Raw genomic sequence first — 18,543 nt, 5'->3', positions numbered from 1 at the left:
CACGAATCAAACCTTTGTTGAAGTTGAAACTGCGATCCAATTCGATGTGCCATGACTCGATTTGTCGGTCCACCCACCCCCCCCCCCACCTCTAGCCTTGAAGTTGACCCACACGAGGAACATACTTTCTTTTGTACTGGTATGCAGTGTTCTCCCGCGACGCCTTGTATGTATAATATTTCAGTCACAATTTAGAATTATTCTTAATTGCCAGAAACTGTATCCCTCTCACCCCGTAATCCAGGTCCAGCCCTCTGTAGGCGCACCACCCTGACCCAGGGAGATGTAACCATACTTTCATGATGTCAACGGTTTGTTATGTTGTCCTCATACCAATGAATATCAATTCTCTGGTCATACAATACGCGAACGGTTGTCATTTATGAACCTGATGGCCGTTGCGCATGCGTCTGAATAGCCTACATTACATGTGTACAAAACCAGTGTATAGTGCAAAGCATGTATAGTACGTTAGTGTATGCTCATTTCATATACTATCCTATATTATAATAATGTAAAGGCGATCTTGAGCAGTATCAATAAGAACCCCGTGCACAGCAGACCTATACGAAGGCAACCTAGGCCCTCCGAAGCTTTTCCAACGCATGCCATCAAATCCATTTTCGTCGTGTCAGAAGATTTGCTGATTACTGTCACTACCAGTATCTTATCGACATTTTCTAAAATGAAGCCAGACGTTTGGTGTGAAAATATTATCCGTTTCGGGGCATTTGTTGTGTTGAGATTTTGCATTCCCATGATGCATCTGGAAGATGTTACGTCATGCTTCGAGTTCAACGAAAGTCATTTCCATCTGCGCAGGCGTCTTTCTAGCCTCGGTTGGTCGCTAAAAAATTCATGGCGGCACGTTCTGATCGCTGGCATTTTACACGTGAACAACTTCAAAATACCCCTTCTCGAAAATGTGGTGTGGAGCCCGAGAAAGAACTGTCCTATCGGCAGCAATCTGCAAATTTAATTCAAGATATGGGTCAGCGTCTGCAGGTGTATCCTTTGCCAAACCTATGGATATTAAAATCCAACATGGCTGTTCTTACGTTAGTGCACTGCAATACAACATGTGCATTCACACCATGGCGTGTGTAGGCTTATCACGCAGTGTTTTAACCCGAACTTGTACATTATACGTACAGTAGGCTAATGCTAACTAGTATACTATGTATTGCTATTCAAAACAATAACGGTATTTCTTTGCCGAATGTGCCTAGTACTGTAGCAAACCATCCACCATTTCCAAATATGTGTCACTTCAGAGCAACTGAAATGGAACTATGTCAGTTGGTTGTGGTAGGTTAGGCCTAATGTTACTGTTAGACCTATTCTTGAAAGTTGTTCATTTAGATCATGAACAGTGTGCGCCATTTTGTTTTTGGGAAAACAAACACCCATACATGTCTAATGTTTCTCCCCAGCTTTTGATTGCGACATAACTACCGGCTTCTCCAGTTGATACTGTACCTTGCAAGTGAAATAGTAGTATGCCCTAACTTCTCAAGCCTAGACTGGTCGAACAGTAACACTTCATCGAGTCAAAGTTTTACGTTACAGTTGACACATTAAACTTTGCATTTGTAACAAATGTAAATTCAGGCAAAACCTTCAGTAGCACATACCGTAATTAATGTGAGAAGCTTCCTGTCAAGCTTTTCCAGAAAGACTTAAACATAGCTGTTGTAGGCCTAGGTGTTTACGCATTTAAAAAGTTAAATGTTAACCCAGTTTTTAACCTTGTGTAATTTTCCGTGAACACTTTTCAAACAACTATTTATTTGCCTCCGGTGTTCGTCCAGTGAACACACGAGAACACATAGGGTGCGACCACAATGGGGTGGCATACAGGGGCCTGTCTAAGGGCCCCGGTGGGGTCAATGGTGGAACCCTTGTGGTGGACCAGGGGGTGAAGGCCCCCCAAATTATTTTGGTATATTTGAGTGATTGCCGTTAAAAAAAATTGCAGTTGCTGATGTGAAGTACTTTTTGATTTCATATTGTGTGGAAACTGATGAAAATATTAAAATTACAAGTTTATATTATGTTATAAAATGAAAAGAGATTTAATCTCTTCGACAATCTTTAAAAAGGTTAACTTACAAAACTAAACCGATATCGTAAAACAAACATCGTTTGGCAAAGCTCCGTTTCTAGACTGACTAACAAAGAATAGCGTGCATTATAGGTATATCACAACTGCAGTGCTTAACCCTACCCCAACAGACTATGGTATATGTGCTGTAAATTTTCCCAGGTACCTTGCCAAACAACTGAGCTCGTCCTCTGCCTAACATTTTTGGCACATTTCCAGGGAAAGTTCCATGGAGTAAACTGTTCTGGCTCCACTCTAGAATTAATTAGGTCAGTCATTAAAGGATCTGCAAAGTTATGCAAACTATTATCATAGACGTTCAAGAAAAGTAGGTCAATTATCAGTGTAACATTTAGGTAAGTAAAGCACACCTCAAGCCAACTGACTCCTTAGCAAGAACAAAGCTAACTATTCCCTATGAAAACACGAGGCAAAGTCCATACCATACACGCTTTCCTTCATGGTCTTATGAAAACAACATAGTTTGCATCTATGATCAGGGAATAATTTACTGTTCTTATTGTATTGCAGTAATGAGGTTTATGAAGTTTATTTCTTTCCCAGATACTGCAAGTCATGGTTCTATACAACAATAGGCGATATGGGGCATTCCATATCAAATCAACAGATTTTAGAGAAGTTTGTAGTTCAACCTTCTAAATCGTTCTCCAGTTTTGTGGAAATAGAAAAATATAATTCACCACATTTTACACTTTATAACATCAAGATAAGTAGGGAATATCACCAAATGACGAAATTACGAAGAATACAAATGATTTTTTCCCTTCATATCTTTGCAACAAAATGTAACTGAAATAGAAAATGATGTTAGTGACGAATATCTGGTAGTAACGGCTTGGTTGGGTAGTAATTTTTGTGGTCGGGTACCCGTTCCCATCACTAATATCAAGTGTATTTGTTAATTTTATTATTCACCTGCACATTCATCCTTGACCTAATAAAACAGTAATCAGCTGTGTATTAATACTGCAATTGTGTATATGCACAGGTTCTACATGTTTCAACCGTTCACACGTTTTCCAAGAAATGTAAGTATGAAAGTGTAGTAGTTTGGTCAGTATGATCCAGTGAAGCTAAAGTGAATATTAATTATGCATGCGAAGCTCAAGTTTGTAAAAGTACTGACAATCTACAAAGATAATAATCAGTATGTTAACTTGGACTGGTAAAATGAAGTAACGTTCATTTTTGCAAAGTTAATCTTGCATCAGTTTGAAAATGAAGCTTTTGGTTCAAATGTTACTCCAACTTGAATTCTACATTGGCCCTTACGTTAGGTAAATTACGTTGGTCAGCATTTCAATTCCAGCTTGAACTAAAGTTGTTAGGATCAAAATGAGTTTTGTTCCTTCGTAGGTAAATGTTTACTTCACTGTAATAGCTCTATCTTGCTGATGTGTCTCAGTCCAAAAGACAAGGTTCTTTTTTATGAGTTGCCGTCAAACTGAAATGTGATCAGATTAACATGTAAGATATAACAACAGATATTAAATTTGTGACATTGTGATGATCATCCATACTACAGTTGTAACTGGATTCATATTCAAGCGTAATGTTATCAGTTTCAATACAAGTTTTGGGGATACCAATTGTTTTATATTGCCCCTTTGCTACCTGGGGATGATTTTGATGTCAGCTTTTGCACGTTGCTAGAAAGTATTCTTTAATTTTCCAAGTTCTCTCTCGTTTCTTCTACAGAGTATTTCAGCTGCTTGCTTATTTTTAGCTGCAAAAGTGGAAGAACAACCCCACAAACTTGAACATGTCTTGAAAGTTGCTCATCTTTGTCTCCACCGAGGGGCACCACCTTTGGATCCAAAAAGTGATGTGAGTTTCAGCAAAATTCTACTTGCAAAATGATTTAATTTCAACCAGTTTTCCCTAGCATCACTCTTAATTAAATGCATTATTTCACCAGCTGTGTAGTAAATAACACTGGAGAGTCATCAGTGTTGAATTTACACAATATTAAGAGTGCAATACAGCTTTTGGAACAAGAACAGAACATTAAAGCTTTGTCTTGTCACACGGAAGGGTACAGAATGATACAATTGCAGGAAATACAAAGAGATGACCTGTGTTACTGCTGCTGAAAATGTCACAAAGCGAATAGCAATGTGGAGTGGTTTCTGTTTTTTCTATGCGATTCCATTACGATCACAGGAGAAGATGAAAAGTAGAGCATGCGTGTAGGACAGATATCCACAACTGGTAATTGTTAAGAAAAGAAGAGATCCATTCCAGTTACGTCTAACTGAATCACTAAAATGTTTCTCAATTGTCAAGATAGCTCATGAAAATCAAGATGGCTCATGGAAATCAAGATAGCTCATGAAAATAAAGATAGCTGATGAAAATAAAGATAGCTCTTGAAAATAAGGATAGCTCATGAGAATAAAGATAGCTCATGAAAATAAAGATAGCTCATGAAAATAAAGATAGCTGATGAAAATAAAGATAGCTCTTGAAAATAAGGATAGCTTATGAGAATAAAGATAGCTCTTGAAAATAAGGATAGCTCATGAGAATAAAGATAGCTCTTGAAAATAAGGATAGCTCATGAAAATAAGGATAGATTATGAGAATAAAGATAGCTCTTGAAAATAAAGATAGCTCATGAAAATAAAGATAGCTGATGAAAATAAAGATAGCTCTTGAAAATAAGGATAGCTTATGAGAATAAAGATAGCTCTTGAAAATAAGGATAGCTCATGAGAATAAAGATAGCTCATGAAAATAAAGGCAATATACTTATAAGTATACTTATATGAAAGGGTGTATTGTTTGTTTTGAACAATACATCTCTCAATTTGTGTTCTGAAGGTCAGTCAAGTCCCTGTTGCCTGCCCATTTTGCGCCCATGGTGGGAGCCCAGTTCCATTATTTCCGTTTAACATAATGTTTCTTTTGTGTGATAGGTTAGTTGGTCCTATCTGAAGGGAGTCCACATCCAAATGATCATCCACAGTTTTGTAGTTTTACAATGTCACTGTTCGTGTAGTATTTAGTATGCCTGTTACAGTATGAACTGTGTATATTGCACACATTATTTCATACAAATATTTTATATTTCATTCTGAACACAGAGTTACATGCAGCAGAGTCAGGAACTTGTCATCAATGAAAGCATCATTTTGCAGACATTTGGTAAGTTGAATGATTAACAATAGTATACCAGAAGATTTGAACCCCTAAAGACGAAAATGATTGAACCATTGGCTTGAAAGTTTGAATTCAGGTCCTAAATTCTTGTTTCTTTGCACCAATTGACTTGAATCAACCCAGATTTGTTGTCAAAGATACACAAAACTGTTTTGTACTACTTAACAGTTTGCATCCAAATTTTTTACTTTGTGAAGTACCATACATCGTTACACAAATTAACCACTTTCATTGGTATCTTGCATGGGTTCACCCACTTGGGATATAGTTGAAATCCTGCCCAGTTCAACGTACAAAATAAAATGCAAAACGAATTAAGACGATGAGTTACTCCTGATCAAGAACTTATTTTGTAACATATTTTTGGAGTACCAAAAGATTTGCTGACAATTTAGCAAAAGGAAACTTGGCAGGTGATGTTTCACTTTTCTTTCAAATTTAATAATGGAAAATTTAAGGCTCTAATGTTTAACTTGTGGCTCGCAAGCAATATAGGGAGTAGTGTTTCAAGCATACTTTACTGTATAGTGACTAGTTACTAATGTACAGCTATGCTGTCTTGTATGTACCTACTGTACACATCATAACTGGAGATAGATGCGAATGCTGGGTTTTGAAGGAAAATTGCACTTTTGATGCTCATGGGCTTCCTTTATGCTGCTTGAATTTGCCTGCAATGTTGTTTACTCCCTTGCTGAAAGAATGAAAAGGGATTTTTTTTTGGGGGGGGTGTTTTTTGGTTTGTTACTGGTAGCTGGGGCAGGTGAGAAAATTCAAAGCCTCTTACTTGATCTGAAAAATGCAAGTAATTGAGCAGCTTCAATCCTTTAAATTATGTTACATCTTTTTTTCACTTTTCAGCCTTTGATGTGGCAGTCAGTCATCCCCATACCCATGTGGTCAAATGTACACAGATGATCAGAGGTTAGTGAAGTTTCCTAGGGGTTTTGATGGTAATCTAGCTCGCTTTCTCTCAAATTTCCACGAAAATAGTTTTCACTTATGTTTGGAATTTCCAACATTTGCATTAGTCGTTGTTTAACAGTAGCATATCGCAATTGAATCAAAGATAATGGATAAGGGTAATGCTGTTACTACAAAGCAGTGATTTCAGACGTAGGCCTGAAAGTCATATGCACAAACATTGTTTGATGAATTACACCAAACAGACGAGTCATTGTCATGTCTATAAGAACTCTCAAGAAAGCATTACATATCCTTATTTCCTGATGTACTTGAAAACACCTTTTCACCTGTTTCATCTTTGGTTTCGATCGTGATGTGCCCTCTGTGAAAATGATAAATATTGTAGTATTCTGTTTCTTACATTGTTAACATGTAGAAAATGTTAATATGTAGAAAGGGGAGGAGAATGTTGATGTTTCAGGGGGACAGTTCATTCATTGATAGGAGATTATATGTGAGGCTACAGTACAAGCGTGGTCTAGTAAAATGAAGACGGAATAATGTATCTGGTATTGCATTGCAAAATGCTGTGCAAAATGGTTCAATTGCTATGCATATGCAAAGATGTATATAGCACTTGTTACACAGGAACCATAGTAACTAGTGTTTGCACAGGGTTTCCAGGTAGCCGGGTACCCACCCGACCCGATACTTGCCGGTTCCTAATAATTACCCAAATCCTACGCAAAGTGTGATTTTCTTTTTTTTTGCAAACTGATGGTTAGGCAAGATTTTCCCATTGACTTAAGTGTGGTATTGGGCTACCATGTGAGATAACAGCAGTTATGAAAGTATTCCATGGATATCTTATAACTGCGTCACAATTTCAGTGAATAAACAGATGGTTAGCCTAGATTTCCCCATGGACTTAGTGTGCTGTTAGGCTACCATGTGGTCAAAGATAACAGCAATAATGAAAGTATCCATAGATATCTTATAACTGCGTCACAATTTCAGCGACTAAACAGATGGTTAGACTAGATTTTAAATTAGTGTGGTGTTAGGCTACCACGTGGAAGAAATTGAAAGAATTCTTACAAATATTATTTTTTTCATTCGTTTATTTCATAGAAGGCAAGACTGACAAGAAAATTTACGAGATGTTACTAGATTCTAGACGGGGTAACTACAAAATAATAATCGCAAGTGGCTTTTTACTAAACGTTTATTCCAAATGCGATCAAATTACGGGAATTGCGCAATCCCGCGGCTAATGCAAACCCTGGGCCTGCACAATAGATAGTAGATAGTGTTTAAGAGCTAAGTTTGATATTTATTAGGTCTCATCCAATAGGATACCTGACGAGTAACGGCTCTTGGGGTACCCGGTTCCGGATTTTTGGACCCGTGTAAACACTAGTATTACTAAGATACAAAATTCTGAGTTTCGAAATTCAGAGATTAGGACTGCTACACAATTTGAACACTTAGATGATTCCCTTGCAGTGGAAGAAGTGAGGAAAGTTCACTTTTGCAGTCTGTGATGTTGCTGTACTCATGTACTGTAATTTAGTGATTATTCTAAATTCAACTTGACTGGCCTCAACAATGCTAAAAGAAAATCTTCTGCCTAAAATCAAGCTCTCACTGGTATTTTCCTGAATTACAATACACATCAGTTTATTGTACAGGCTTATGAGATCAGCCGAAGACAAATTGCTGATAATAAGCACAAACAAGCTTTTGTGAGGTAACAGAAATCATTCCAATGCCTTGACTGGCAATTGTTCATCAACTTATCAAATGGTTATGGTGTTATTGCAGAAAAATCAAAGTGCCTTTTGCTACTACTGGCAATCCTAGCTTGATTCTACTAACGTCATCAAGTAGGTAGTGTCGTAATCAAAAGTGATCACACAAGATGATTGTTTTGTCGTGGTTGTTGTGATCTCAAAGCTGATCTCTTTCTTGCATTGTTTGTTAAAGATATGACAGAACTCTTTCAAATTTTGACTACAAATAAAATAGTCTTACTCAGTCTTCAGCATGTACTGTGTGTTTAGGAATGTGGCCATATTTGTCCGTCACTGTTGACACAGTGTTATGAAATAAAAACAAAAACAATTAAATCCAATCCATATATATTGTGAAATTGGTTTTAATGTGTTGACAAGTAATTCTGTGTTGTGAAATACTGTCCTAACCTATGTTTGAACTGTCCCATTGAAACATCTTTAACCCTTCCACTTGTGGTGTATTATCATTTTGAGCCTGCATGGAAGTTGAGAAATAAATACACGATGAAAAAGTTGGTTCTTACGTTGTCCTCATTTTATGAATTAAAAGGGAAGGGCCATGGTCACCTGGGAATCTAGGGAAAATGAAGACTGAAATAAAGATCATTAGCCTAAATGTTAATTGTTTTGTGCAGCCTTAAAAGCTGCTGTAACAACACTTACAACAAAGTAAAAAGCCAAAAATCCCTGAAATGTCTGTGGTGATGCGATTTACTGAATAAATCAAATACCCAAGACGGTCAAAAGTGGTCATTTAATTTCTCAAGAGTAAAGCATTACCAACTGTCTAACTTGGGCAGGTATCAATGCAAGTGTTCCACACTCATTGATCATGGAATGAATGAATCTCAGGTCATTTTCCCCATTCTACCGTATCTTGATCGTAATAGTCTTCTGTTGATTAGTTTGTGTTACTATTTCAATTGCACATACAGCTGCAATACGTATCAGGTGAGTCTTTACAGGTCACTGTTCAAGGTCAAAACACAGGGCGAGCAGTTGGAAAAAAAAGATGTGTGGAACATGATATTCATTAGATGTGTTTCACTTGGATATGATTGGTCAATATTTTGTATTAAAAAAAGGGGGGGGGGGGAGTTTCTTATATTCATTTAATCTGTGATGTACTTTTGTGTTGAACATGTATGTATATGTACGAGGCCGTTTCTAATGGTCTCCTGCTTTTACTTTCCACGTTGCCACCTGGCCGGGTCTCACCTCATCTGATCTTTCATCATCTGATGTGACCCGACCTGGTTGTCACCTTTGACCCGACCTGGTTTCCATCACCAACTCTTGAACTGCCCTTTGGCCGAGAGCAGCCAGCAAGGATCTTGCTCAGACTTCTTATTTCATGGCCACCAACAGGTTGGAACCTATGTACTTTGATATTGCTGGTACCTTTCTCTCAAAACACGAGTTAAATGATGTGTCTATCAAAACTACATTACAGATGTGCAAGGATTTTCCTTTCCCTTAGCATTGATATTGAGATTGTATGTTATTTAATGTTGGGGACATTTCTCAGCTCCCTTTAAAGGACAAACAAATGCAAACCTTTTTTGGTTTAATACCAAGATTGAAAGACGAGAAGAATTTGTTCAAACTTCAGCGTAGAATTCTTCCTCTACTTCTGAGCTGCAACTCATATACCTTTGGTGAATTCGTCACCTGTTCGTTTCTTTGTATTACCTCCTAAAAGTACTTTGGGTTTGTTTGTCCTTTAGAAGCACAGAACAAATATATGTCGCACTCATAATGTAGTTTTGATGGGTGTGATATCCTTCATTATGCAGATTTTTGACAGGTTTTGATTTTACAACTGTGCAGTATTCAGGTATGACTACTGAAGGTGTGGGCAAATGTTTCTGTGAACTTGACCAGGATTGTTGTGTGGTAGCTTCATGTGTACATGCTTCTGAAATGGTGGAATCTGTAGGTGTTGCTCAAGCACATCACAGATTTGGCTTGTATACATGCTGGAAACAAGCAGCACAGGTGGATAGCCAGTTGAAGGAGTCACAAGAAATAATAAGACTCACCCAAGCCCAAAACTGAGAAGGAATCATTTTCCAGTTTTGTTTTTGCTTTTTTAAGTGCAAGAACTCTAGAAGTAAAGCTTGTATGGACTTAATGCTTGGTATGAAGCTCCCATCTAAGGCTGTGAAAGTTAGTTTGTAGGGGGGGGGGGGGCAAAGTTTATTGGAGGTCAAATTCTGAAAACCTTGTTAAGGCATATATAGCACGTTTAGTGTGTTTTATTTAGAACTTTAAAAAAGAAAATGGGTGTTGTTGAAGGTTTTTCAGCATGCCCTCTGTGATACAGTGTTAATTTCATGATGGAAGATTTCAGAAATTAGCTGACAAGAACTGCATTTGAGGGAATGGTTAATTAATATTGCCCACTAATGGCTTCTGAAGACTTGCAATGGTATTGATCTTTAGGTCTGTTAGAGTTAATACAGAGTAATGCACAGTTGTACCTGAGGTGTTGTCAAATATTTCGGGGGGGGAAAAATTTCAAAATAAAATCTGTATTGTGACTTATTTATTCGTAGCTTTCTGGACTGTCCAGAGTTTGCTATGTCCTAGTTGGCTATGGTACAGAATGTTGATTTGTTACTGTTATGGATACTGAAAGTGAAATGAGAGATTGGTTGGCATCAAAGGATTTGGCCCCAACAGGGAGACACTAAGTTGTGTTTCTTCCAGCATTGGATGGGCCTAAATAATGACTCTTCATAAACATGCTTCCAGGTGTACCAGGGTTACACTATGAGCATTAATGAACTGTATTGAACATGTACTGTTTTTTGTGTGTTTCATATGAATAAACTGATATGTATTGAGAACGATCATCTTCCTCCCATGAAAAACTCCCAAAACAGGATAAACAGAAAGAGATAGAAAGTGATTATAATTGTTATCAAATTTTTGTTTACCAAATATAGTGATGCTGCAAAAGCTCATGTTATGAAACCTTTGATCTATTTGCAGCATGTGTGATCTGAGATTTTACAAGAGACAAAACTCTTGAGCCTTCAAAACTGCTAAACAATATTTGAACCTGATTTGAATCATGCCCCCCCCTCCCATGAGGATAGAAAAGTTTAAAGCAGAAAAGACTGCCATTTTGCATAAATAGATGGCCGGTAATGCACAAGTAATGTTTCCATTCTGTGCAATAACAGGCAATTTCCAGGGTAGTGCAAGCAAGGTTTTCAATGTCCTTCATACTAAAAAAAGTAATGAACAGCATTGATTTAAATAAAAACAATCGGAGAAGACATAATGAATTGCAGGCTGCTACAATTATGTCATCCATGTCAGCCTTTTACAGGTTAACTGCATCTATGTTTCCTCCCAAGTTTAAATTAAAGAGTTTGCTGAAGGAAAAGAGGTTCAGTAGGTACAACAATTTTTGCTCCACCTTTCCTTGAGTAAGGCTGAAAGTTTCGTTTTGCTCTGTGTATTGACTGTATTTTGTACTTGTTTGCAGCCTCCACTTGACGACATTCTGCCTCCAATACAAACCAACCATCGTGGCCTGTGTGTGTGTACATCTTGCCTGTAAATGGTCTCAGTATGAGGTGAGTCAAATGATCCACATTTATGTTCAAGAGAGAACAAGTTAGTACCAGAGTATTGCTCCCAGACCTGTTACAGTATTTTACAAGACGTTTGCATCCGTAGGCTTGTGTATACATACTATCGGTATGGAGAAGACATAACTGTAGATGACCAAGGGGGTGTGGGTCAGCAGAAGCACAAATTGTTACCACCCGATTGTTCTGCAGTTATTAACATTAAGTAAAGCACTATTTCATCAAGAAAAAAAATGATCGTCTTCTTCCTTCAGATTCCAAAGTCGAGTGACGGCAACTACTGGTGGGAGTATGTTGATCCTAATGTGACAGTAGCTTTATTGGACCGTAAGTTGCATCGTCAAGCCTTTTCTTTCTCTGTAGATTTTGTTGTTAAACATTTTTTTTTTTCTTGCAACAAATAATGAGTCTTTGTAGCACCAAGTTTTTGCCAGTTTTTTTTACATAACTTTTAAGGTCAATTGATCATGTGTAGTCTTGTTTGTTTCTTTTCCAGAACTAACCATGGAGTTTTTGCAAATTATCGAGGCCTGCCCTAACCGTCTGAAGAGAAGAATAACAATTCACAAGGTGAGATCCCTTAGCACCTTTTGGTTACTTGCTATTAGCAGGCAAGTAATGTTTGCATTCAAGTTGGCACGTTTGTTTGTATGTGTGTGTGTGACGGGGGGATAGCGGTAACGTGCTAACTTATTAACATGATAACGGAAGGAACGGGAGATTAACAAGGATTAACATGGTCTCTGTTGTTCTAAGTGGGAGTTAAAGGTCAGCATTGGTCAAACTGTGAAAATCCTCGAAGCTGAAGAATCATAACTAATCAACTTCACAGGTGGCTAATTTAGCTGATTATCTGCATTTTTGTGAAATTCTTTGTGAAGAAATAAGTGTAAAATAACCCAACTTTTGTATTGCAAAGGTAATTTAGGAACAAATTTATGACATAATTGAAGGTTGAATGAAAACATGTAACTTTAAGCTGTGGAAATATTATGAAAAAAAGACAGTACCAGGACAAGACGACAGAACCAGACATTTTGTGTATAAAACACTCATTTTGTTGTCTCTTTAAATGTAGTTTCCAAGCTTGGCATCTTCACATTAGGATCAGTCTGTAAATGTGCCAACATAAAGTGATAATAATTGTCATCTCCAAGTCATTCAGATAAGAGAATGCTATGGCTAATTTAGTACTTTCACGACGTGGACATTTTTGAATGACAGCAGTCATTACAAACAACTTTGAAACTCTGAGGTCCTTTCTACGCAAAGCTTCTGTACCACTCATCCTGTTTGTAGGAATTTGCCCATGTTTGCACCCAGCAATTACCTATCCCATACCATGTTAACATTATCCCGGATTATGTGCTTGGTGGTCTTCAAAAATGTGCTTATAAATTATGTCTGTAATTAATTCACCATATTTGCAGACTTTGCTCTCTAGACTTCAACACATACTTCAACACAGATTTCAATACAGATTTCAAAACGGACTTCAAAATACATTGTAGCCCTTTGCAGCGTATAGCATCTTGTCACACAAATATACAGTTTATTTGCTTACATCTGAGAGTACCGATTGCAGTAGATAATTCATCCAAATTTAGTGATGATTAAAAATCGGAATATGGTACGGCCTGTGTAATTCAGTAATGAAACATGATCAACCACTACTCCAGTATCTTACGTTTTGCTCTGTCTGGTTTTCTCATCAGGAACAAACGATAGCTGCAAAAAAGAACAAGAAAGATGGAGGAGGTATCGAAGATGGGCCCTTTGCCAGTCTTGGAGGTAAACCCGGATCTCAGTCGTCGATTGACAGCGGCATCGCTGAACTCGACGATCCTTCTAAATTTCATCTGCTTCCTCCACACGTGGGGTCACCGTGGCTGACAAAGCCATCTAAAGACGGGGAGAAGGGCATCGGGGAACCCGCAGGAACGTCAGGCCAGTCCGGGAGAGTTCCTGGTAAGGTAGATCTGGCAGAAAATCCTCAGCCTACCAAGAAGACCCTTGGGGAGTACAGACTGGAAAAGGAAAAAAAAAGGAAGGTACAAGAGCAGAAGATGAAGGAGGATAGGGCGCGGCAGGAACAAAAGATGAAAGACGAGAGAATGAGGCAATCCAAGATGAAACAGGAGAAGAGGAAAGCGTACGAGGAGCAGTTGTTGAGAGACGAGGGCAAAGTCAGACCAAAGATGCCTCAAGTACCAGGTAAACATGATCAGCAGCATTCTCAGGCTATGGTACGACATCTGCACGGGGAGCGGCCTACACACCCCTCCAGCAAGATCAAACTGGAAGCCGGGGGGGACCAACATGGGAGGCATCCGAAGGAACATGCTTTAACCTCTGATAAAGACAAGAGGCATAGACCTGTTCCTATCAATTTGGTGGAAGGTGGCAGTAGCAGCAGGCAACCACTCCATAATAAAAGACCACCTCCTATGCCTCCCTCTGTCCATGGAAAGGATTCCTCCAGACACCCCCACAATAGGGAACATCACCATTCTAAGCCTGCTTTACCAATCAAGACGGAGAGAGTAGAGGACAGAAAGGTCCCTGATCCAGCAAAGAGTAAAACTAGTAGTAATTTTAAACCTCACTCCGAAACTAAGAAATTACACAGTTCTCCGCAACTGCAAAAGCATCAACTCAAAAAAGAGCCTGTTAATAAGAGTGAATCGGGAGCGTCATTGCTTCACAAAACGCAGCTTATACAAGAGAAGGCACTAGCCCAGAGAGACGAAGACCAAAGACTTAACGACGAATTGTCTGACATAAGAGATGAAATCATGAAGGAATTAGAGTACGATGCCATTTCAGTGACACGTGAAAATCAGTCTCATCCACCTCCGCCTCCTCCATCTGCTGTGGAGAAGAGGAGAAACTCGTTGGATAACCTCCGACAAGTTGCTAGGGAAGAATTGATGCATTTAAAGAAATCGGGGATGGAGAGCAAGCAACATTCAAGTGTAGCTGCCAGCATGGCTTCTGGCAGTAGAGTCGGTGGTGAAGGTATGGACTTAAAACCCCCAGTTAAAGTCAAGGAGGGGGGGAGCAAAATTGGACACGATCAAGCACCTTCTGCTAGCTTTCCACATTCTCCAGTGAAGAAATTGAAATCGCCTGTGAAAGTAAAGCGAGAGGCACCTAAAAGTACTACTACGAGTCCTTTATTATTATCTAAGAGTGAATCTCCTTTGACAAAGAAGCAAGCTTTGGACTTGGGGGGACTGTCACAGTCACATGTGTCACAGTCGGTTGATGCATTGAAAAAGGCTAGCACACCCCGCGTTTCGAAACAGGAAAAACCCAATGGACCGCTCAAACATTTACGTGTGGGTGGTGATGCGTCGATGGTTTCAAAGACAGAGTTGGTATTGAATGCTAGCAATTTGACGTCAAAGGCAGATTTACCAGGTAAGACTGCCGTTACTCCCGATCACTCTGAGGAGACTACTGCCGAGAAGGACTGGTCTTACGAAATGGAAGAAGGGGAAATTAGTACTTCTCCCATCATCCATGAGAGAAAATTTAAAAGTGATATGCAAACTAAAATTACAGAAACATTGTCGTCGCCATCTATTCCTGAAGGACTTAGCTTAAAGAAAGAATCTAGGAAGGTTGAGTCCAGTCGTGCGGTGGTAGAACCACAATCAAATCAAACTTCCATTATTGCAGGTCAAATGTTGAACAGTACACAAGTGAAACGTGAAAAAGTGTCATCTGAAAGGGTAGTTACAGGTGGTTCGGAATCTGTATTGTCCAAGGATAGCTTGCCACCGCTGAGAAAGGGAGACAATATTTCGACTGTGACTCCTGTCTCCGGGGGGCAACAGGGTGTCCAACAGTCACCAAAACATAAACATAAACACAAAGATAAGAAAAAGCATAAGAAACACCGCCAGGAGAAGCCAGTTGAAAGCATCACTGGGTCGCCAAATGTAGAATCCACCTCAATATTGACAACGTCAGGAGGGATCAAACTTAAGATTAAGGGACTCTCGAGTTCGTTCTCTGGCAGCAGCCCCGGCGAACCCGCAAAGTCTGAACAATTGAGTAACAGTGCCGGACATTTGTCCTTGAAGGATGCTTCACCAAACTCAGGAAAAGATAAGGGACACAAACACCGACACAAGCATGGCAAGGTCAAGAGCCATCGAAAGGACGGCGAGGGCCAGAGTAGAAAGAGGAGTCTGAGCCCCCTGGGACAAGGAGCTCCCTCACCAGCAAAGAAGAGGATGGCTCCGGATGGAGAGGGTAGGGTGGCACACTCAGAGTTACCTGGATCCTTACTCAGTCTGCCAATGCCTCCCCCAGATCCTAAGAAGGTATCACCGTCTAAGCATTCCACTGGCAAACAGAAACATAGAAAGAATACCATTCCACCGCCTCCCCCGCCACCAACATCTGGTAAAGACTCACCGCCACCACCTCCACCCCCTCCCCCACCACCGCCCCCTCCCCCTGGGAGAGATACCAGCTCACCACTCACGACGGTGACTGCATTGCCATCCATGGACTCCATGCCGATGGATCCGTATGCATATGGTAATCAGTACTTCACATACCCTAACTCGATGCCCCATGGAAACGGCAACGTGCAGAGCTCATCCAAGTCAGGGTCGCAGCACAGGGGTCAGAAACAACCTCGACCGCCTCCTTATTCTTGAACTTGTTCTACACTTCAGTGTGTAGTTTGCCCTTCAGCAGAAGTTTTGAAGTTTAGGTAAGCACCGGTTTAATGTGTCATTAATTTTGAATACATCATCAAGAAAGCTATGTTTTGTACTTAACATAATTTATACACGTATTCACGAGGAGAAATATGGCCACGTTTTGTCTGCTTTTGAAAATGGGAAGAATTGATTAATGCCTGGTGTTGTGAAAAGGAAAGTTTTGTTTGTGTAATGTGTAAAGGTGTTGTGTATGTACCACTATAACATTTGTGACAGTGTCATATGGATTTAATGATGGGTTTAAGCTCAAATTTGACATGGAAGTGACATGGTCGCTGGTTTTCTCCAACAGTGGAGGCTTATCGATATCTGTGAAAGTCTGTAGGATTTTAAATCACTCTCTGAAGGAAGAAGCAGGTAGAAAGCTTTATTTTGCCATGGTATGGTGCAGAAATAGTGCCTATTCATGTTATTTACTGAATCATGGCAAAAATGACTGTCCTTTTCTATAGATCAGTCATGACGATGGAATAGGTGAAAGAAATATTGTGCAGTTTAGGGGTGAAAATTGTCACTTTAAAAAGAAGGGGAAAATAAGGGTGAATGGAAGAGAGATATCTTTAAATATGGTCTTCATATGCAAGTTGGATGACAGGTGTGTTCTTTATTACCAAGGTGGTTAAGAGTCGTTTAAAAACATTGTTCAGTTAGCGATTTAAAAAAATTATGGCCTATTGCAGTAGAGAGAGCTTGCCTTAGGTAAGATGGATACTGTAACTGTTTGGTATCAGTAAGTTAACTGTGTGGTGGAACTGACCGATAAAGACAAAAAAACAAAGAGTATTATGTAATTGTTCAGAATCAGACAGTCTAAATGTGTTTTTTGCTTTTTCTACTGTCTGTCTGAAGAGTCATGTGAAAGTAGTTGCTTCCATGTAGTAATTATCATTAGCATTCATTACTTATAATTATTGTTGCCTTAACTGCCAACTGCAAAAAAAAAAAAAAAAAAAAAATGGGAAAGAAAAGAGAATGAACGAAATGTTATATGGTTTTTTGTCCGCACCTTTATTTTTATATTTTTATTTCCAGAATCATAAATTGTTACCCCCAAAAAAAACATGATTCTTAATTTTCCAAAATTGTTGTAGGAATTCGGTTCTTTTGTCGTCACTCGTGTCGCTGTATACTGAGACACCGAAGTGGTCACATTTAGTCACAAGTACCATTTAGTTATTTTACCTTTATGTACAGGTGTACAGAAAAAGGAGGTTTACCTGGTTCGTTGTTAATATCCCTTCCCCACCTCACGAGTACAATGCTAGGCTTGTTCTAACATCAAAATAAACGTGTGCTGAAATGGGTCCGACGTCCTCCAGAAGAGGAAAATTTAGTGTTTTGAAATATCGAAGTAGTACCATGGTACCACTAAAATTCAGGCTATCATAGGCCTTACTGGTACCAAGCTAGCTAGAAATGGAAAACAAGGCCTATCTTGATTCGCCACGTACCTGACACGCCAAACTGAGTACTTCACACCTTCCTCTAAGTCTGGATATCTTGTGAGGTTTTCTTCAAGTAAATTGTTCAGCGTGCTACTGTAATTTTCTCCTCTAAAACATCGGGAGTAATTTGGGTACGGCTTAAGTTTCAAGCAAATGTTCTAGCATGCTTTTTGTTATGGCCAATAGCAATGACATTCACGCTCAGTTTTGAACCTGGAAGTATTAGTAATACGTAGAATTCAGAGCAGGATTGCTATTGGCGCTTGGCCTTTCTTTGCATTTTTGAGCTCATTTAGCACTACCAAAAGGAAGTGTTGCAATGTTACTTGGGTTGTGATTCAAAGATTCAAGAATATGGAATTAGGACATGAGGTTTTTGCACTGTTTCACCTCGGATGAGCTTAAACAACGTCAACTATTTCCCAGGCTAGAATACCTATTTTGCAATACATGGTTTTTCGTTTCGGATTCATTTTTCTACAACAGTTCACACCTAAGTATATGTTGAGAACAATCTCTCTGTATCTCATCTCCTTTGACAGTGCCTTTTGCTTTCTATAAGAAGTATCTTCACCATAAATGATGATATCCTATTCTAACGATCCTACCTGCTTTTACTGCATGTGATCCACCCTATTTTAAATTTCGTGCCAGTCCTGAAGTGGTTTATTAAGTGAATGGATTATTTATCGTTCGACAAAGTGTTTGGACAAAGTGATAGATGATTTAAAAGTTAATTTTGGTAACTATGACATAAATGAA

At 39.0% G+C, this 18,543-nt stretch overlaps 1 protein-coding gene across 3 annotated transcripts; it reads left to right on the top strand.

Moving 5' to 3' along the window:
• Positions 1-536: 536 nt before the first annotated feature.
• Positions 537-16,859, top strand: LOC139966251 (uncharacterized). 3 transcript variants are annotated; one of them, XM_071969092.1, is made up of 11 exons: positions 537-1,007; positions 3,072-3,153; positions 3,824-3,952; positions 5,212-5,272; positions 6,149-6,211; positions 7,325-7,375; positions 9,312-9,357; positions 11,489-11,579; positions 11,849-11,921; positions 12,091-12,164; positions 13,310-16,859. In XM_071969092.1, the coding sequence occupies exons 1-11, from the start codon at positions 859-861 to the stop codon at positions 16,268-16,270; spliced, it is 3,780 nt and encodes a 1,259-aa protein (XP_071825193.1). In that variant the 5' UTR covers positions 537-858; the 3' UTR covers positions 16,271-16,859. The 3 variants fall into 3 exon arrangements, with proteins under 3 accessions (XP_071825193.1, XP_071825194.1, XP_071825195.1); XM_071969093.1 differs by lacking the exon at positions 7,325-7,375; XM_071969094.1 differs by lacking the exons at positions 537-1,007; positions 3,072-3,153; positions 7,325-7,375; positions 9,312-9,357 and having other exon boundaries at positions 3,873-3,952.
• The last annotated feature ends 1,684 nt before the right edge of the window (positions 16,860-18,543 follow it).

This window comes from Apostichopus japonicus, chromosome 4 (assembly GCF_037975245.1).
Source record: "Apostichopus japonicus isolate 1M-3 chromosome 4, ASM3797524v1, whole genome shotgun sequence".
In the NCBI taxonomy this organism is placed as follows: domain Eukaryota; kingdom Metazoa; phylum Echinodermata; class Holothuroidea; order Aspidochirotida; family Stichopodidae; genus Apostichopus; species Apostichopus japonicus.
Note: the sequence above shows the minus strand (reverse complement) of the source record. Positions and strands in the feature narration are given on the sequence as shown.